At 42.2% G+C, this 22,040-nt stretch overlaps 1 protein-coding gene across 2 annotated transcripts in view; it reads left to right on the plus strand.

The window, feature by feature from the left end:
- The first annotated feature begins 110 nt into the window (after positions 1-110).
- LOC100759356 (24-hydroxycholesterol 7-alpha-hydroxylase) overlaps positions 111-22,040 on the plus strand; it is a 72,050-nt gene continuing 50,120 nt past the window's right edge. For both annotated transcript variants that reach the window (XM_027387448.2, XM_035452778.1), the window contains exons 1-6: positions 111-575; positions 7,286-7,421; positions 9,090-9,264; positions 10,585-10,734; positions 13,055-13,148; positions 18,838-18,942. In XM_027387448.2, the coding sequence (XP_027243249.1) occupies positions 390-575; positions 7,286-7,421; positions 9,090-9,264; positions 10,585-10,734; positions 13,055-13,148; positions 18,838-18,942 (846 nt within the window). In that variant the 5' untranslated portion in view covers positions 111-389. The remainder of the gene's footprint in view (positions 576-7,285; positions 7,422-9,089; positions 9,265-10,584; positions 10,735-13,054; positions 13,149-18,837; positions 18,943-22,040) is intronic.

Here is a 22,040-nt window from a genome sequence, read left to right on the forward strand (position 1 = left end):
CCAAGAGGCTTCTGGGAAATGTAGTTCTTTGGGCTCCGCGATATCTCTGATTGGCTGGCAGCTAGGCGCCCTCTGCAAACTGCCTGCTTCTAGATATTTAGGCTACAGCGCGTGTTCCCGCCTCCCGCCCACCGGTCCCAACCCAGGCCAGGGTAGTCAAACTAATTGCTTTTTTTTTTTTTTTTCCCTCCTACTGGCCAGAATTTCAATGCAATGCGAAGGTGGAAGGGAGCCACAATGCAAAAATCACACAAAAATTGGGGCGGGGCAAAGGAGCTACAGTTACGCAAGAGAATTAGTGGCCAAAGTTTCGGCTCAAGAGTTTGGAAGACCGGGTGCGTTTTCCTCAGTCAAGAAGGACGTTTTCAAAACGTCTGTGATTCTGGAAGATGGACATCGTGGAATTATTCTCACCAGTAGTAATCGCCGTCCTGGGAAGCTGTGTTCTTTTCTTATTCCTTCGGTGGCAGAATTTGCGTGGACCCCCGTGCATCCAGGGCTGGGTTCCCTGGATCGGAGCGGGATTTGAGTTTGGGAAAGCCCCTCTTGAATTTATAGAAAAAGCAAGACTCAAGGTATGTAGCTGTGCGTGGGGGTGGGGGTGGGGATGGGGGTGGGGGGCAGGAGTGGGCCAGGGAGGGCCGAGGAGGCAGCGTTAGAACATTGGAAATGCACATACTTCCGGCAATTAATCCCATCTGTTGTTTCTCTACTCATGATCTTCACTTACGTCCTAAGCAAGGGATCAGGAAATGAAATGAAAGACAACACAACTTGTTGGAAGTAGAGGTGTTTTTAAGTGTCAGTAACTTCCTTGCGTTAATTCTAAGTGCGTGTTTATTAACATGCGGATATAAGCGTGTAGTACTCGGGGAAGATAAGAGGTTCCTATGATTTTCAGTTTGTGAAAATGAGCAATAAATCCGTATCATAAATAGAGGTAACACTACGTTTTTGTAAAACTTGTTTTGCTAAGTTGGTCTTTACAGATCCAAGGCTTACCACTTTTTCTTTCTTTTTGGTGCCCCAGTTACTAGTTTTATTGATAATAAGCTCCTACTTTCCATACACCCTGAGGAGATAAGCAGTGGATACATTTATAAAGATGTTTGTCCTTAAAGCAGCTCTTGAATGTTGAGCACTTTAAAGAAGGCACTTTTATTAGCCTTTTACTTTTTATTCATATTTTAGTGGCCAAGATCTTCCTGTATTTGTGATTGGGAAGACGGCTTGGTGGATGAAGTTCTTGCTGCACAAATGTGAGAGCCTGAGTTCAAACCCCAACCCCTACATTTAAGGTGGGGGCTGAGGAGAAAGCAAACATGTGAAGGAGAGATAACTCAGCTGTTAAGAGCACTTACTGCTCTTGTAGAGGACCCAAATTCTGTTCCCAGAACCCACGTTGGGTTGAATCACAATTGCCTACAACTCCAGCTTCAGGGGGATCTGAATCCCCTATCTTCCAAAGGCATCCATGCACATACCCATAAACATATAACATACAAATAAAATGGATCTTAATTAAAAAAAAAAAAGCCAATGTGGCCAAATGCATCTCAAATTTGAATGCAGGAGAGACAGAGACAGGAGAATCCATGGAGCTCACTGATCAGCCAGTCTAGCCCAACCACCAAGCTCCAGGTTCTATGAGAGAACTTGTCTCTGAAAATAAGGTGGAGGGCCAGCAAGATGGCTCAGTGGGTAAAGGTGCCTGCTACCAAGTCTGATATCTTGAGATAGATCTCCAGAACCCACATGGTGGAAGGAGAGAAGCAACTTGCCCTGGTTGTTCTCAGACCTCACATGGGTGCTGTGATACCAGCATGCCCACACACATATAAACACAATAAATGAGTAATATTTCCTTATCATTAAGTATTTCTCTCAGTGTGTGTGTGTGTGTGTGTGTGTGTGTGTGTGTGTGTGTGTATGGTCTTTCTCTTGTACTCAAGGACTATGGCTCCATTGTTTTATGTTTGAATCCTGGAAGCTAATTTTAAGAGTTATTTTTAGCATATGGTCAGGACGATAAGAAGTGCATTAGAGACATTTAAACCATGCAAGCTCAATGTCCCAAAGCAGGAATGCTCTTCCACTAACCCACTCCTTAACAAACACACACAAATGGAACACAAAAAGAAAAACAAATGGAACCTGAGGAAGACATAGAAAACTTTGGTGGCTGCAAAAGTCTTCCCTGTAGTTTAATTTAATCTCTGAATGAATTATATAATGATATTGTTTAACATTTGAAAATAGTAACTCGTGTGATGATAGGAGATGATGGCTCAGGCAGTAAGTTGCCAGATGTGCAAGCATAAGAACCTGATACACACTCTGATCCCAGGTGGAGGAAAGAGGGTCACTGGGGCTTGCTTGCCGGCCACTCTAGCCAGTCCCTGAGTTCCAGGTTGAGGGAGAGACCCTGTCTAAAGAAATCAGATGAGGGGCTAGAGAGATGGCTCAGAGGTTAACAGCACTGACTGCTCTTCCAGACGTCCTGAGTTCAATTCCCAGCAACCACATGGTGGCTCACAACCATCTGTAATGAGACCTGGTGCCCTCTTACAGCCTGCAGGCATACATGCAGGCAGAACATTGTGTACATAATACATAAAATAAAATCTTAAAAAAAAAAGAAATCAGATGAGAGCAATGCTGGAAACATCAGTGTTGACCTCTGACCTCTACATTCACCTGCCTCTGCAAATATATACACAAACATGTAGACACAACTAGAGTGAAAAAAATGCTTCTTCTTCTGTTTCTATTCCACATAATTCTCAGCTGTCATTCCCAAGCTCTGTAACACTAGCCCCTTTCTGACCTGTCACCAGTAGTTGGATGTGGAGTTCTCTGGCAGTTCAGTCTGAAGGGTTCCGGGGGCCAGGGTGGGGCTTTACTCTGGTGCATCCCAGTTTTTCAAGTCCCCCACTGAAAAAGAATTTCAGGATGATGCAGAGTGAAGCAAATTTATTGAGGCTGTGTTCTCTCAATCAACAAATAAAGCAGAATACATGATAACAATTAATAAAGGAGAAGAGACAAGACACACTCGAAGAGAGTTTCCTTAAGAGGCTAAAGGCATCAGCAGTGGCTGTGTGTGACCTGGGGCTGGAAATCAACATGCTCTGTGACTGAGCTGGGAGATGGGGTGTGGTACTGCCGGTGCAATTTAGTTTTCTGATCCATAAAATTATGACTTCGAAGAAGAAACTTTGCTGGTGCAGTGCACAAGCTTGAAGGTAGAGGAGGGAGGGCTTGAAATGAACCATTAGTCACAGGGCCAAAGGAGGTCCCATTTAAGGCGCAGATCATTAGCCACATTAAACAATCGGGAGGGCTGTTTCTCAGAACTTGGAGTTAATATGCAAATTCAGAAAGGTTGGTACACAATTACTATGTGGCTGTACAAGTGCTAGAGCTGCACATGTGTGCTTAAACATACAGTGTTTAATGCTTATAATCACTCAAGCAAATATCTTGGTAAAAATATGACCCAATAGGTTGGATTCTTATTTGTTAAGAACCCCAAAAATGCTAATTAAAAGTATCAGAGATCCTAAGGGAGAGAAATGCAGTGGTCATGGTAGTAGATTGGAGAAGCCCACATAGTAAAGGTGTTACTTGTGTCCAAATTGAAATTCAGGAGTACTTTCAAATTCTCTGAAAGCCTTATTTTAGAGTCTGTGAATACTATTGTAAAATTTAGGCGAAAGGCCATTTTTGGAAGAAGGAGGAGGAGAAGGAAGAAGAATTGTTTCACCCAATTCCATTGTTTATTTGTCATTAACTGTGGTGCTGACAGACATGTAAACACAAAGATAGATGAACCAGAATAGGGAGTTTGGTAAGCCATGCATACAGGTGTGCTCAGCTGACTTGTGGCAATGACAGAAGCAATTCAATGGAGTAAAGACAGCCCTTTTCAAATGTTGGTGAAGCAGTTCCATGTTCATGAGCCAGGAGGAAATAAAAGTGTATTATTTACAAAACAAAATAAGGAACCTCAACCTAAGTCTCACACCATAGACAAAAATTAACTCAAGATAGATCCCAGTCTTAACCAGAACACAAACAACAAACAAACAAACAAACAAACCAACAAACAAGAGAGAGTTTCACCCTTGTGGGTCTAGGAAACACTTCTTTGATTGGCATTCAAAGAGCAGTCCATAAAAGGAAGAGCAGATAAACTAAACTTTATGAAAATTAGCAATCTCTTCTCTGTGACAGAGCCCACAAGGAGGACAAAGAGAAAATCTTAAGGATGGGACATGGAGGACCAGTGTGTCGTGCGCTTAAAGAACCATGCACACACAAAGGCAAAGCACAGTCCAATTAGAAAATGGATGTGAGCATCATGTCCATGATGAGGGGTTCCAAATGGCAGTAACAGCCTCCGGTGAAGAAGAAATGAGCCTGAAGATGCCTAATGGTCCAACCACTGTGGAAAATATGTCAGCAGTTTATTAGCAGAACTTGCAGTTAATTGTCTAGCTCAGCGCTTATATTTTTAGATTTTTCTCCTGCAGAAATGGAAACTTGGGTTTACACTGTAACCTGGCATGGTTTTGTCTATAGTCCCATTTAACAATACCCTTGAAATAAGACCCCGAATGTCTTCAGCAAATGACCTTCAATGTTCCATAGAATTCTGCTCAGAAATGTATAGACATTGCCTTGGCATTCCCAGAATCTAGATGACTCTGGAGCATGTAATGATGGGAAAAGTTGCCCCCGAGGGTTCGTATGCAGCCTGACGTTAAATTAAGAATAGGAGAAACAAAACAGAAACTCACTGCTGCTAGAGTTTGTATCCCTACACTGAATGATTTCACTGTGCAGAATACTACAGGGAGACCGTTTCAACAGCACCAGCAGGGGGCAGCAGTAATCTCAGTGGCTCAGTGTGCTTGGATTTGGTCTCCACTTGAAGCCCCTAAGAAATCTACTAGGAAGTAGTGCTGAGTGTAAATAGATGATGTCTTGAGATTCTTATGAGACTCAAAATGGTATGCAAATATGTGGCTCATTTTCATGGTGTACCATTTGTTGCCAGCATCATCATGGATACTAGATTATAATTAGAAAACTCTGAAAATGGCATCTATTTGCTCCAATAAGGCCATAAACTGTCCTAGTTTCCTTTCTGTTGCTGTGATAAAACACCAACCAGCAGCAGTTTAGAGGAGGAATGGGATTTTTTGGCTTACACTTCCAAATTACAGTTCATCATTGATCAAAGTCATGGCGGGAACTCACAGGTGGAAACTATGGAGGAACACTGCTTGCGCAATCGTGTTCATCTTATACAGTTTAGGAAAACCTGGTCAGGGAATGGTGCCACCCATAATGGTGTGGGTCTTTCTTCATAACTGAAAAATTAGACAGCCCTCTCTCCTCAACATGCCCACAAGCCATTGTTGTCTACCCAGTCCCTCCACTGAGACTCCCTACTCAGCTGGCTCTAGGCTGTGTCAAGTCAACAGTTAAAGCTAATTAGGGCAGACTCCCAGAAGGCAACCCTCATGCTAGAAATTATGCCAGAGAGAAGGAAAAATTTACTACTGTATCAGGAAGATTGTATAATTTGTGAAGTCTGAGCTCTGATGCCAGGAAAAAAAAGGTCACAGAAAGGCAGGAAGATGAAGAGACCGTAGGAGTCCTAGGCGGACAAGACATGCATTATGTACCAGCAAACAGGCTACAGGGCAGGCAGATGCTGCCAGACATCCAGGCAAATGCTAGCGCATGTAAATGTGTAAGAACTTTTGCAGGCACATACACACACATACTAGCACACAGACCTACACAAGGTCTGGCAAAGGCAAAAGGTGACTTGTCGATGACCTCAAGGCCATATTTATAGACTCATACAAAGGTGACAATTTGCCACAAATGGTTATATAACAGATTATGTTATTGCTTGCTTTGCGGCTTATTGAGCATTCAATGTCAGTCAGTTTTTGCTGACTAGTAGCTGCCTTATATCTTGGATTAGCCATCTTGGCCGAGGCCTGGAATCCATGTCAGTGCCATGATGTCTAAACATAAACAGGCCTTCTGTTTCCTTTGGCTTTGTATACTTCTCTTGAGCAGTATGGAGCTGTATGTGGCTTCTAAGCTTCTTGATATCTTGAATATAAGGTTTCAAAGTCACTATGGCCATTTTTATATACATATATATTCTAATTGTTTATTATTTTCTAGTAGCCAAGAAAGGAAGCTAGAATAGGCATCTTACTATGCACATTTTAGGACAGAATGAATTGGGATTCATATAATTTAAATGTGACCCATGGAATTTCTGGCAAGTACTAGATGTAACCATATTTTTAAATCTGGGCCATTACTTCATCACTGGTATTCTTTTATTTTATTCCTGTGTGTGTGTGTGTGTGTGTGTGTGTGTGTGTGTGTGTGTGTGTGCATTCACACTCATACATGTAACACAAATAATAAAAACCCAGAGATAGATATTGGAGTTCAAGCTTCAAGCTGAAGATCAGAGAAGCAAAGCAGTCAGCCACTAGCTCTTACCTCTACCTCAGACCAAAATGGCAATCCTGTCTCCACAAACCCTCAGAGGAAAATGCAGATTGCACTGTTCTCCACCAAGCCCCAGACTGCAATCCTATGCCTTCCCTGTCTGAAAACTAAATCTCACATGAGACCTTTGTTTCTTCCTTTTATACCTCTCAAATCCTGGAGAGGTATTTGAGAGGTATGAGCTCTGATTCACTCTTGTGTAGCCCTGGATGGTCTTGGACTCACAGAGATCTGTCGACTTCTGCCTCCCAAGTGCTGGGTTTAAAGGTGTCTGATCCCAAGTGCTGAGATCACCTTTGTGTGAGCTGTTTCTCTTTTAGACTGGATCAATTTTGTGTAGCTCAGTGTGTCTCTGTCTCAGGAGTCCTGGGATTAAATGTGTGTATCGCCACTGCCAGGCTCTGTGACTGCAGCTAGCTTTGCGTTTTGATCTCTAGTGGCTTTATTAAATTGTAAACAATATATCACCATACATACATCTGTACATATGTGTGTAGGTGCCTGTGGAGGCCAGACGAAGGCATCAGATCCTCTGGAGCTATAGATGCCTGTTGAACTGCCCAGCATGGGTGCTTGAAGCTGAATTCAGATCCTCTGCAAGGACAGTACACATTCTCAATCACTGAGCCATTGCTCTAGTCTCAGCATTGGTATTCTGGAGGAAAACTGTGTGATACATAATCCATGACTTAGAAATGCTTACTAATATATCTGTGTTTGTGTTTTATTCTAGTATGGACCAATATTTACCATCTTTGCTATGGGAAAACGAATGACCTTTGTTACTGAAGAAGAAGGAATTGATGTGTTTCTAAAATCTAAACATGTAGATTTTGAACTAGCTGTACAAAATCCTGTCTATCAAACAGGTAATCAATATTTTTAGATAGTTCCTTTGAAGTATAACATTGAAACCCAAGAGTAATTTTGAGTAAAATTATATCCTCAGTCCTCTGCCAAGAGTAATGAAGGGCAATTATTTTATTATTAAAGTAGGGTCAGAAGGAAGAAAATATGTAATATGTAATAGACTGGGTCATTGGGAAGGAAATATTGGCAGTCTGATACATTAGGTTTCATTTAGACATGTGAGTGAGATAGTCTTCTGTCACAGGTGCATTTTAGGGACTATTTGGAATCTCTGATGTGTTACAGCACCTAGGTGAATACAGTGTTCTACAGGCTACAGCTCTTGGTTTGATTGTACTTTATTTCCCCACAGTAGTTTCCCTGCTTAATAAGCAAGCCATTATTATGGCCTCTCCTGAGAGTGCCCATGGGGGCAGTAAGGCTAATTGGAGTGAGTTCTCCTTTCTTACATCCTTCATCTGTCTTAGGCTGCTTGCTATTACTGGAGAATGTGTTCCTGCTGTGGCTGTGGCTGTGTCTACTTTTCTCCCTAAGTCTTGTGCCGAGGCCAGAATACCTGCCTGGATTTTTACCTAAGGTGTCTTTCTTCTGCCCCCCTTTCCTTCTTAGAATCCTTTAATGTACTCTGTTACACATTTCTTGGAATTAAGACAAAGATCTTTGAAAACCACTCAGTGGTTAAAATTTAGCCACATTTCTCTTGAAAGATCACAGTGTAATGGCTAAATTGACTGCTCACTAGTGTTTGTGATAAATAAGCTATGGAGTTTCTGATCGATGAATATGAATATTTTGAGGGCTATTGTTCTATATGCTAACATATTTCTTCAGTAAAAGGTACTAGCTTACCTGCTGCTGGCATATGGATATTATTGGAATGTTCACTGGGGCTCCCCTGTGACCTTTCATGTTTATTTCTACTGAACATATAAAATCTGTTAACATTTACTCTTCAGCAGCCTCTCACCCTTATCACACAGTCTGCTACCATGCTCAGGAGATCTGAGTTCCATTTAAATTTATACAAAATACAACTTGAACATAGCAGAATCATAAAATACAACTTGAACATAGCAGAATCATAAAATACAAGTTATTTCTTTAAGAGATTCTTTAAAGACTTTTAAAAGATACTTTGATTTGGTTAATCAAACTAGATAAACTAGATAAAAAATTTAGAAAGTAGTCTCAAAAACTAAAACTCTTGACCCTACCCCAACCTAACCTAAGTTGATATTGTAGAAGGAAGATGAAGACTTCTATAAAGAAGAAGTGGGGTCAGAGTGACTCTGTTGGAAGAAATGGTCAAGAAGATATCTAGAAGGAGAACTTGGGGATATTAGTGTGTGTGTAGAAATGGGGGTTTGGGTGGCAGAGCGTTGAGTGTTCTAAGTATAAACAATAGCTTTCAGAATGCTGGGGAGTTCAGGATATTATGCATTTTCAATATAGCGCCAACATAGATCTGGAGGAGGAAGAAGGGGCTAGAAGTAGCATCCCTCTCACTCATTTATAGATCATCTGGCAAAACAGATCTACTGAGTTTCTGTGCTTCTGCGAGGACTTGGTCTGTAGTCCCTCCTGGGCCAATTTGTAGCAGAGGCATATAGATTATACACCACAAGGGATTGTTGCTCCTTTTTGAAAATAGTTCCCTCTGTCTTTAGCATGGATTCCAAAGAATGTCTTTTTAGCACTGCATGAGAAACTGTATGTCTTGATGAAGGGGAAGATGGGAACTTTCAGCATGCATCAGTTTACTGGGCAGCTGACTGAGGAATTTCATGAGCAACTGGAAGCTTTAGGCACCCATGGGACCATGGACCTGAACAACTTTGTAAGGTAAATAGTAATTGTTTTGATCCTCAAATAGAAACTTGAAACTAATACACTGGATTTCAAAATCCACCTGGTGGATTAATGTTCTCCACCTAACCAGGCCACTATGAAATTTTTTTAAAGTACTTAAATTCCAATTAATAGGCACTTTGTAGTTCAGCATCCTCACCTTATGTCAAGCAAATAAACCAACAGTCATTTGACAAATGAATAGTCATGAAGTCTCCACATGAAAAACTGAGTTGCCAAAGCTCTTTCTCACCTCAGTAGAACCACAGGATTATAAAGGCAGAGAGAGTGAACTAGAAGTGGAATGAGGATATCAGCTCTCAAAGCCCCACCACACAGTGATGTACCTCCCCCAGCAAGACTCCGCCACCTCCTAAAAACTCCACAACCTTCCCAAATAGTGCCACCAGATGAGACCAAGGGTTCAATACAGAAGCAAACAGGGGACAACCTCAATTCATCCATGCCACAACAGATAACGTGAACAGATATTTCAGTAGGCAATAGTGTGAATATGCAGACTTTTGTGAGAAATTAAGAAATGAATGATGACTCTTACCTCTTTTATTCCTAGTTTATTTGCCACCACAGGCAGAGACATGAGTGGTGTTGTAGTTGTTACTATTTTCTAAATAAATTCCCATTGAATGACATTCATTCAGCTAATTTCCCTTTATCGTTTCACATTTGCCTGGGTCTAAGGTGTTTCTTTAGAATGGATTTTTAAATCTTCAGGGCTGGGCAGAGGGCTCAGTAGTTAAGAGCACATATGCTCTTCCAAAGGACCCAAGTTTGGTTCCCTGTACATACATTCATTACACAGCTCACCTGTGTGTAACTCCTATAACTCCAGTGCCTATAACTCCAGTGCCAGGGAAATCCGACTTACCTGATCTTCCAGGTACCTCTGTTCACCTCTCCACACAGATACACATTCGCAAACACATAATTAAAAACAAGGGCTTTGTTTTATTTTTTTGTTTTCAGGAGGAATATTTTGTTTTTGTTTTTGGGTTCTTAAAGACAGGATTTCTCTATAGCTTTGGAGCCTGACCTGGCACTCACTCTGTAGACCAGCCTGACCTCAAAAGGATGTTTTTTTTAGATCTTCAGATAAACATAGTCACATTCCAGTCACCCTAGAATGACAGCTTGACTTCCAGCAGCAAATGTTAAAACTTCACAAGAATGACTTTCCCCCAAAGCTATGCCCCGTTATCCACTGCTCATTTGTCATTTTTGAGAATTCTGGCCTTGTATCTAAAGCTTTTATTGGCTGCCTGGTTGACTTGCTGAGTGTCTCTGTCTTTGCAGGCATCTTTTTTATCCAGCCACAGTCAATACTCTCTTTAAGAAAGGGTTGTTTTTCACAAACGAGAGGAAAATCAAGGAGTTCTACCAACATTTTAAAACTTACGACGAGGGTTTTGAGTATGGATCCCAGCTGCCGGAATGGCTCCTGAGGTAGGGTGGCCTTCTGTAATTGCTTCTTTGATTGGATTTCTTTTCAGCAACATATATCTGTATTCATATCTATATCTAATCTCCATCTGGCTCTCTCTTTGATACGTATATGCACAGGTGTGCCCCTGTATGAGTGTGGAGGATGATGACATCAGGTGACTTGCTTCATTCTGCACTGTAGGTTTTGAGATAAGACCGATCACCAACCCTAGAACTCACCATTTTGGCCAGATTTGCTGGTCATTGAGCCTCAGCATCCCCAATCTCTGCATGGGGTTGCAAGTGCATGCTGCCATGCTGGAGTGCATGCTGCCATCCTGGCTTTCATGGAGTGCTTGGTAATCTGTGCTTATGCAACAAGCAGGTTACCTTCTGAACCACCTTCCTAGCTCTCATTTCTCTTATTTATTTTATACTTTATTTTTATTTCATGCCAGTGTATGTATGTAAGATATATGTGCTCCTGTGTGGTGTGTAGTGCACTTGCCATAGCGAAGGTATGGCGGTGAGAGGAAAACTTTGGGTTTTGGTACTTGCTTCCCACCTTGTTTTACAAGGGTCTAAAACATCTCAGCATAATTCAGCTTAGCTGGCCAAGCTTCTAGGGATTCTGTTGTCTCCATCTCCCATCTCCCTGTGGGAGTGTAGGGATTGCACATGAATGCGACCATGACCAGCTTTTAGTAGGTTCTGGAGAATCAAACTCCTCTGGTCTTCAATACTGTGTGGCAAGTGCTTTATCCACTAAGTCATATACCCAGCCACATTTTTTTCTCTTAAAGTAGAATAACATCAACTGAAGTGAAAAGAAGCTGTTTCTATGATTTTTTTTAAATGGTGGTGGGAGGGGGTGTGGTGTTCTCACTATGTAGCCCAAGCTGGCCCTGGAACTCATGGAGGCTGCTGGCATTGCAGGAGAGCACCAGTGCACTGTCCCACCAGGCTCTGAAACCTGCTTATTTTAGTGTGCACATGTGAAGAGAAGGAGAAACAAAACGAGATAGACTTCCTCCTTCCTTCTCTCTGTTCTTTCTTTCTTCCTTCTGGCCTTCCTCCCTCCCTTCCCTATCCCTTTATTCCTGAAAAACAGTGTGGAGGGGGAAGAAGAGAGAGTGGGAGGATGGGAGAGAGTGAGAGGGGCGGGGAGAGAAGATGGTATAGAGAATGTATCTGAGGCTCTTTACAAGCACAGTGTATCATTATTGGATTGATTCTGTTTGGATCCATGCTGAGTCAGCCCCCTACTCTGGAAGGTATAAGTGGGCATTTGTCACCATTGGCTCAGATAAACATTTGTAAAATGCAGTCAAAAGTAACTACAGTTTAAAAAGTTCATGGCAATTATTCTATGTTTTATCCATTTGGACAGTTGTAGGTGGCATGGATGGGTCACTTAGAAGCAAGAAAAATGTGTTTTCCATAGTTTGGAGGCTGTGACATCCAGGATGAGGGTACCAGCAGGATGGTTTCTGAGGAGGGCTTCCTTTTGATGGCAGACTTTCAACTTCTGACTGTGCCTTCAGAGTGGAAGAGGCAGAGGAGTACTTTGTGGTGTTTTATAAAGACACTGATGCCATCAGTAAAAGGTTCCCTCTGTCATGTGATTATTGTCTTTAATACCCTGTTCCCTAATATGATCATGTCCAGGTTGAGAATTTCGGCATTTGCTTTTGCAGAGGACCGAGATCATTAGCAGTGGATGCTGGTAATGGTCAGGCAATGATAAAATGATGACAGCCGATGGACTTTGTTTAGCTGAACCAGCATCTGGCCTCTGTGCCAGACTAAGTCCTGACACTCTTAGGACGGCACAGTGAACATGAACCAGGCAATTGACACATGATTTCCTCCTTTGGTGGTATTCCAGTATGAACCACAATAGCTATTTACAAAGACACTAAAATTCGTTGTCTAGCTCCCTCAGTTTTACCTGTGAACTAATAATTCAGACGTGGACCTCTTTGGAAATTCTAACTGGAAACAGAGATGAAATTTGAGGAAATTATTCTACCTTCAGAAATATACTCTCCTTTTTAAAAATATATAATTTATTTATTTTATATGTACGTTGGTATTTTGTCTGCATGTGTGTCTGTGTGAGGAAGTCAGATCCCCTGGAACTGGAGTTATAGACAGCTGTGAGCTGCCATGTGGGGGCTGGGAATTGAATCTGAGTCCTCTGGAAGAGCATCCAGTGCTCCTTAACCACTGAGCCATCTCTCCAGACCCTTCATTCTCTCCTTTTATGTCACAACCTGTCACCCTAAACACATTTGCAAATCACTGCATATATGTATATATATCTTTTTTTTTAATGCAGAAACTGGTCAAAGTCTAAAAGATGGTTCCTAGCACTGTTTGAGAAAAATATTGAAGAAATAAAAGCTGACAAGTCTATAGAAGGTCATTCTGGGGTAAGTATCCTCTTCACTAAGATATATGTCACTAACATGGTAATAAACAGTGATTATTACAAAACAGTTCATAGCCAAGAAATGTGTGTGATTGGATATAATTTTTGTACCAAGTGATACACTGGGCATGCTTGTATACATTATTTTAATATCATAGCCTCACAGCACCAAGGCATTCTATCCTATAGGACTACGAAATGGATGCTACAAATAACAAAATAAAATGAAACTCTTGTTTTTTTTTTTAAATTTATTCTCACACAGTTGGCTATGTCAAAGGGCAGAGTTATAGTTTAAAGGTCTTTTGCTTTATAGCATAATTCTTGAATTAGGCAACTTCCCATTCCATACAAAAAGTGAAATGTTTTCATTGGCTGAGTAGAACAGTTTGGTTTTATAGATTATGCTAGAGCAGGGTATTCAACCATTGGGTCATGACCATCAGAAAGCACATATTTCTGATGGTCCTAGGAACCCCCAGCCATAAATTTATTTTCGTTGCTACTTCTTTTTTTTCTCCATTTTTTATTTGAATTAGAAACAAGATTGTTTTACATGTCAATCCCAGTTCCCTCTCCCTTCCTCCTCCCCTGCCACTGAGATTTTACTACTGAGTAGTGTCTCCGTTCCTAAGACCATGTGTTTTCTGATGGTTGTGAACCACTGGGTAGAGACCTATGAAACTCAGAAATAAATAACAATAACAACAACAAACTCACCCTAAGAATGAGGACAGAACAAACAAACTATAACTGATGGTTAAAATTGGATTATTTTTGTTATATAAGGAATAAGGAATAAACTGGACTCAGTGTCATCTTTGTCATCACTGTGGACCTGATTGGGCAACATCAGCTCCCTGATTTCTAAGAAGGTTCCACAGGAACTTAGCTTCCATCAAATGATATGGGACTCCAGTTTGAGCAATGCCATATTGATTTTTTTCTTTTTTTCTTTTTTCTTTTTCTTTCTTTCTTTTTTTTTTTTGTGGTTGATGGGTTGTACTCACCAGGTCAAGGTTACCTGATATGGCCTCCAGGAATGAAACAAAGCCAGTTGGAGGGTCCACAGCAAAACTTAAAGTTGTGGTAATTTTATTAAGAGCAATCAGACTTTTTATATCTCTATCAGAAACAGAATATAATGACAATTGCCAGGATCAATAGAGATGTAGCTGCCAGAACACAATGACGTTGGCAAGCTGTACAAGGTACACAAGATTAATGACTAAGACCAGTTGCCCTGCCAAGTTTCCATGCTTCCTGGACTTCCAAGAGAACCTACAGAGAGGCACAAGGCAGCTTGACTGCTTCACTGCCTGAGGGAGTGCGATAGTCTCTCAGGAACTGGAAAGCACACAGTGCCCTAGAAACCATTTTCACTAGTGGTTTCCAATGTCTGCAAGGAGCTGAACCAGTGTGAGTTAAAATATGAAGCTGGAGAAGCAGTTCCCATGTATTCTGGAGCCACGATTCTTTGAGTGTGGTCCACAGACTACCAGCATCCCCTGGGTGCCACTCACAAACTATGGGGTAGAGCCCAATGACAGCATCTTTCGAAGCAACCCTCAGGCTTCAAGTCAAGGTTCTCACCCCTGGCTGTGGGTAGAGTCAATTCTTGGAACGTTTAAGAGAAGTCAGACATGATTCCTGGGTCCTTCACCCTCAGAGTCTGGGTTCCATTTGGTCTGGGTTGCTAGGCTTCAAGTTTGGTCACCAGGTGTGTGACCTTACACACAGGACCTAACCTCTAGACCTCACTTTCCTCCTCACTTGCCTTGTAGAGCATGATGAGGTTAAGTTAGTTCATTTTTGTAGAGGGCTTAGACATAGTAAGGATGAGGTGAGAGCTTGCTTTGATCAACATTGAAAAACTCATCTCAAGAACAGGACAATGGCTCTGTTAGTAAGGTGCTTGCCTTGCAAAAACCAGGACCTGAGTTCTAGCCTCAGAACCTACATAAGAAAACTGGGCATGATGTCCTGTACTTACAGTCCCAGCACTGGTGAAGACAGGCAGGTCCTTGGAGCTCATTGGCCATACAGACTGTCCTAATCTCTCTCTAGGCCAATGCAAGACTCCGTATTAAAAAACAGGGCAGGAGGTGGCTCCTGATGAGTGACAACACCTGCCACTATCCTCTGACATCCATGTGCATTCACACACTCATGCATGCAAACACACACACACACACACACACACACACACACACACACACACACACACACACCTGCATACACATAAACATACACCCAGAGAACACACAGTCATTTAAAAACTGGCCTTGAAGATCTGCAATGCCAGCTAATCAGGAGGCTGGGGCTGGAGGTTAGTAAATTCAAGGTCTGCCTGGAGGCTGTCTCAAAATAAAAAGAGAAGGCTGTGAATGTGCTCAGTGATGGGGTGATTTCTTAGTATGCTGAGGCTCTGGTACCAAAAACAAACAAATAAAAAACCCCACTTCAAATATTTTAGCATTTAAAAGTGATATAGAAAGCTTCTGATTTTAGTTGTATATTAAGTATCACTAAGGATGCTACTTATCTCTAGAGAGGAAGGTAGCTTTAGAAAAAAAGGAATATGTAAATGATTCGTGTCTGCGATAGAGTGTCTTAGTTTCCAAATTGACACAATCTAGATTATCTGGAAAGAGAACTTTAATGAGGGATTTTATGGTGGGTGTGTCTCCAAGGGTGCACTGTGGGTGGCACCATTCCCTAACCAGAGGATCCTGAATTGTTTAAGAGTGGAGACAGCTGGCTCAGCACTAGCATTCACTCATCCATCCACTCTTCTTTATTCTTAACGATGGATGTGACTAACTGTTTCAAGCTATTGCTGCCTTGACTTGCCCAAAGTGGTGGACTGTAGTCTGGAACTATGAACTAAAATAGTTCTTTTCTTCCCTTTTTTGTAGGGGTATTTTATTTTTCTTTTTAATCACAGCTGTGGGAAACAAAACCAACATAGTATCTTTCTCCTTGTCCTATGTCCTTTCTGTTGCTGTGATAAACATGTTGATTAAAGGGACTCTGGGGAGGAAAGGGTTTATCTCATGATTCCAGGTCATAATCTATCATTGAAGGAAAACAGGGCAAGAACTCCAGGCAGGATGTTAGAGGCAGGAACCATGGAGCAATTGTGCTTGCTTAAGGCTCAGACTCATTCACAGGCATATGCTCCACTCACAGTGGGCTGGGCCTGCCTACAGTCAAGACTTGGAGAAGCTAGATGTGCTTTAGAGCAGCAGAAAATGAAATCCATAATCAAAATGGTCAATTCTGTGTTTCCATCATTCTGGATGTGATAGATAATGACATACCAGATAACATTCAGAAGGCAGTTACTATGTGCCAGTCATAGTTAACCTACCCCCGTCGTCGTCTCACAAAGTCCTTTCTTGTTTCTTGTAACAACTTTAATGCCAAGAAGACAATTGGTAGGGCTAATCAGTCTGGAAAACTTGCATGCTTCATTAACAGCAAGTGGCACCAGCAACTCCATTTTCATCCTGCCTATGTGTGCATTTCTTTCATGCCCACTTTACTGTGCTTGCTTCCTCATGTGAATACTGAATATGAATGATAGTAGCTGCTTCTTGGAGCCTTGGCTAATATACAAATTAGTGAAACACCTATAAAGACCTTAAAACTGCACTGTCCCAGACAAGCAAGGGATGGTTCATAGCTCCCATATTGTTTTCTTGTCATGGTACCAAATAGTTAAGATTAAAAACATATCTGAGTGTTTGCCCTCTGGTGGAGAAGCAACCTTGGGCAAAAGCAAACTGAGAAACCACTGGAATGAAGACAGCAAATTTCTTCAGTTATCTGGGGAACAGCCAGAGGAGGTAGGTGAGGCCCTGCTCTGAGTTGGTGCCATTTAAGTCAAAACATGTCTTCCCAGGAGCAAATTTGAGGCAAGCCCTCCTCTTCCGGAATATATCTCTAGTTCTCTTTTTCCTTTTTATTTTGAGAAAGAATTTTACTAAGTTGCCAGAGATGGTCTCGAACTCACTTTGGAACCCAAACATCCTTTGAACTTGAAATTCTCCTTCCCAGCCCATGATTATAACCATGTACCACCAGGCCTTGCTACTTAATTTTCCTATGAGCAGAGGTTTGCTTGTGTTAAAAGGTTAACGTTTGGGTTGAGTATATAGCTCAGCTAGTAGAGTGCTTGTCTGCTCTGCGGAGGACCTGATTTCAGTCTCTAACATTGCATAATAGCAATAATAGTAACAGCTGGGTGTGGTGGTGCACGTCTTTAATACTGGTATTCGGAAGGTAGAGACAGGAAGATCTCTATGAGATAAAGGCCAGCCTCAGCTACATCGTGAGTTCCATATCAGCCAAGCCTACACACTGAGACCCTGTCTCAAAAACCAAACACAGTATTTATGAAAATACAAACATTACAAGTAACAAGCAATCCTCAGCAAACATCAAACCAAAACCAAAAACACTGTTGGTCTGGATGTGGCTCAGAAGAGTGCTGGTTTAGCACGGTAAGGCTCCAGGCTTATCCCCGCTACTGAATAAACCAGGTGTGGTGGTACATTCATGTAATCTCAGCTCTGAGGATGGAGAGGTGAGAGGATCAGAAGCTCAAGGTCGTCTTCACCGACAGAGAAAGTTGATCTTGTTTCAAGTATTTTCTCGGCAACTGTACGAACATTTAATTCTCAAAATTTTGTGAGTTAGGTATCATGTCAAGGCTACCTTATGGATGAGGAAATTCAATCACTGGAATATTCGTGTGATTTATACAGGGTCATTCATTTCCCTAATATTGAAGCCACGAGGCAGAAATTCAGCTATACTCCCCTGGAGCTCCTGTTCCCCATTCCACAATGTACAAGTGCCTTAGTGTGCCTTAGACCGCAAGCCTTCAAATAGCAGACACAGTCTCTCTTGGATTAAAAACAAGTGAATGAAGATTCCAGGGTCATGGCTCAGTCTAGACAAAGTGCCTAATGAGCAAGGTTGAGGGGCTGAGCTTCAGATCCCCAGAACCTGCACAAAAATCTGGGTGTAGTGACACATGCCTGGGCAGACAGAGAGCTGGGTGGATTCCTCAAGCTCCTTGGCTAGTCCAGCTAGCTGAACTGTGGAGCTTCGTGGTTGTAAGCGATTCTGTCTCAAAAATAAAGGTGGAGCATGATGGAGGAAAGACCCAGTGTGGACCGCTGGCTTCCTTGTGCGCATGCACTCATTTGTATATTAGCCAAGGCTCCAAAAAGCAGCTACTATTATTCATATTGAGTATTCACATGAGGAAGCAAGCACGGTAAAGTGGGTGTGAAAGAAATGCACACATAGGCAGGATGAAAATGGAGTTGCTGGTGCCACTTGCTGTTAATGAAGCATGCAAGTTTTCCAGATTGATTAGCCCTGCCAATTGTCTTCTTGGCATTAAAGTTGTTACAAGAAACAAGAAAGGACTTCGTGAGATGGGGGTAGGTAATTATGACTGGCACATAGTAACTGCCTTCTGAATGTTATCTGGTATGTCATTATCTATCACATCCAGAATGATGGAAACACAGAATTGACCATTTTGATTATGGATTTCATTTTCTGCTGCTCTACAGCACACACAGGAAAAACTAGTAGAGTGATTTCTTGTTTCTGGATGTCAGTCCTCGTCACGTAGCTGTGGTCTAACAATAGTCATTTCCTTCACACAGACCCTCCTGCAGGCCGTGCTGGATATTGTGGAGTTGGAAACATTTCAACACAGTCCAAATTATGTACTGCTGTTGCTTTGGGCCTCTCTGGCCAATGCTTCTCCTGTAAGTATACGGGGCTCACTTCCATCTGTTTGATGTTTGTTTGTTCTTTTGCATTATTTTCTTTTTCTCTTGGTCTTCAGTTCTCCACTTACTTTGGGGAACAAAAATATAACAGTAGATTGGGATGTAAGCTAAAAAGCAAAAGTGAATGCTTGATAGGATCTGACTGGTGGCTCAGTGGGTGAAATGCTTGCCACACAAGCTAGAGGACCTGAGTTCTTCAATGCTGGTGGGTGTGGCAGGCTGCCTGAAATCCCACTGCTGGAGAGGTGGAAAATAGGGATCTGTGAGGCAAGCTGACTAGCTGAACTAGCCTGATCAGTGAGCTCTGGTTCAGCAAGAGCCCCTGTCTCAGTGAATAACTCAAAGAGTGATCAAAGAAGGTAACCGACATCAACCCCGGCTTCTACAGGAAGGGGCGTACAAGTGTACACATGCCTGCACAGACTTCTGCAAAAATATACATGCATACACACCAGATGAATGTGCCCATGAGTGAGAGTGCATACACACACACACACACACACACACACACACACACACACACACACATCTCAAATCCCCCACCACCCAAAAAAAACACCCCAAAACACTAAGGAGGCAAAGCCTAGATCTAAAGAGAATTCTGCCCCCTGACATACTTGCTCTTTGGGGCCCCCTCTGTGCCATTTAAGGGGATCTGACTCCATGTGCTCTGTATCCTACACAGTTGAGCAAATTATAGCCCAGCTTTGAACCAGGGTGAGAGTAAGGCAGCTGATGGTTTCAGCTGCTTGTCTCCAGCCACAGTGGTCATCACTTAAAATCTCTGTGCCTCCATTTCCTTTGCAGGAAGTCTGGGGGAGGTGGGGAGATACTATGAATACAAATGTAAAAACTTCTGACAATGGCCCTGGGAACAATCCCAGGAGCTGTTCATTTTCCTACAGAGTTTCTGTGAGATCCAATAAGATGCTCTTGTCATGTCCAGTGAATGTGACTGGACTCTCCCTCTCCTCCTGGGTACCAATGCATCTGCGTTTCTTGGCTCTACAAGCTTCTTTGTGAATGGGGCTTATGACATTGAAATTCACTGCACATCTAAAGATAACAGGGACCTTTAAAGCCCATTTACTTTTGTGTAGTTATTTTAGTTGATTAATTAATTTAGTTGTTTTTTTTTTTTTTTTTGAGGCAGTCTTGCTGTGTAGCCTCAGGCTGCCCTTCAACTTCCAACCTCAATTACTGAGTTATAGAAGTGATGCAGCATATGGGGCAACTGTTTCCAAGTATGAATTTTCTTTCACCAAGTGAACAAAATAATGGGTTGCCTTAGACATCTTTATCCATGTATACCATTGAACTTGGCTCATGGTCGCCTCATTACCTCCTCTTGTCTCCACACCTAATCATTTCCTTCCTTCTTCCCAAGTATTCCCTCGTTGCTTCCATGGTGTGTGTGTGTGTGTGTGTGTGTGTGTGTGTGTGTGTGTGTGTGTGTGTGTGTTCCTTATGTTGGCTGAAGTGGAAGGATGGCTGTCTATGTATCTGTGTTTGATGATGAAAGAGAAACACTCAGCCCATGACTGGTATCAGCTGTGGTCATTTTTTTCCTGTTCTCTAACATCTAGCAATAAGCATTCCACATTTCTCTTTCCTGTTTTTGAAGGCCTAGGTGGCTGGATGATTTCTATGTTCCAATAACTTTACTTCTCTTAATCTGTTGTAAATAACAGATCCCGATAGTCTGGCCTTTCTGACCAAACATGCTCTACTCATGAGAATCTGTATTTCATCAACGCCAGTCAAGTGAAGAGCCCTGTGCCTCCTCTCCTCTGTGTGCTCTCCCAGTCTTCTCTAACTCTTCTCAACCAGCTGATTACACTGCAGCAAAACTGAGGAGACACTTCCCAAACATGCACACAACAGCCACAGTCAGAGCTTAGTTCTCAGGGTCCCTCCAGAAAGGTCCCCTAAAGAAAGCCACACAAAGCGCTATTGACCGGACACAGAGGTCAGTTCTTTGTGATTGGACCTGGCACTGATCTGAAAGGAGGTGTCTGACCATGACTGGAAGTTTCATTTTGCTGAGTCTTCCTTGTTGGCACCTCCAAGGGGTAGTGTGAAGCATGAGCAGAGGCTTGGAAGGGCCTTCTCATCAGATCTGAAGCCAGTTCCCATAGCTGGGTGTCAAAGGGCTAGCTATTCCTTTAACCTCTCCCAGCTGCATCCCTGTCCTCATTTGAACTGCCTCCAAGGATGGTTGGGAGGATTTAACTGGATGTAATGTAAAGTGCTTAACAACATTGATGCTCAATAAATAATACGTGCGCTGTACATAAACAACACACCACTCTCATTGAAATCAATGGCTTCTTCCCGTGGCCATTCATTCTGAATATAGACTGCTATGGGTCCCCGAATGCTTGACCCTTCAATGGCTGGGATGGGCATGGCTCTGCTGTTTTGGTTTTAGGATCACCCATTGCTAAAGAAAACCTAAGAACTGTAAGTGATTGGTGGGCCATTCAGGCCCAGATGGGGTCAGTACTTCTTTTCTTCTCCCTTGAAGTCCATGGGACCTGAGCTTTAGATGGGACCTGAGCTTTAGATGGGATTGTCACCAGCTCACCAGGAGGGTCTGTTGTGGCTAAGGTGTGCTTTGATAGACCATCCCAAGATATTGGTCATACTTCATGAGGTTATTTTGATGGAAAAACTATTAGTTTCCCAGTTCTAAGAAGTTTCTGACTGGCAAATAAACTTTCTAAGACATTTCTCAGCTGTATCGAAGCTGACTTTTGCCATTTTTATCTGCTGCTTATGTGGAGTTGTAAGCAAGCTCAGGGATCATCATTCCACTCAGTTATTGTCAGGGTGGCATTTGTGTGGCCTTGCACAGTGCCCCCCCCCAGTTGTATGTATCTCATATATCTAACTCAGTGTGAAGTTTTCTGATCAGAAATTGCTTTATCTATGTTTGTGTTGGCCATGATTGATAGAAGATTATCTGGAATGTTACAGAGATTTTTTTTTTCTTTCTCGTTTCAAAAATTGATCTATGATTGCCATCATTTTGAGCTTTTAGATGAATGTATTTTTTAAGTATGTAAAAAGCC

The sequence above is a fragment of the Cricetulus griseus genome, assembly GCF_003668045.3.
Source record: "Cricetulus griseus strain 17A/GY chromosome 1 unlocalized genomic scaffold, alternate assembly CriGri-PICRH-1.0 chr1_1, whole genome shotgun sequence".
Taxonomy (NCBI): Eukaryota; Metazoa; Chordata; class Mammalia; order Rodentia; family Cricetidae; genus Cricetulus; species Cricetulus griseus.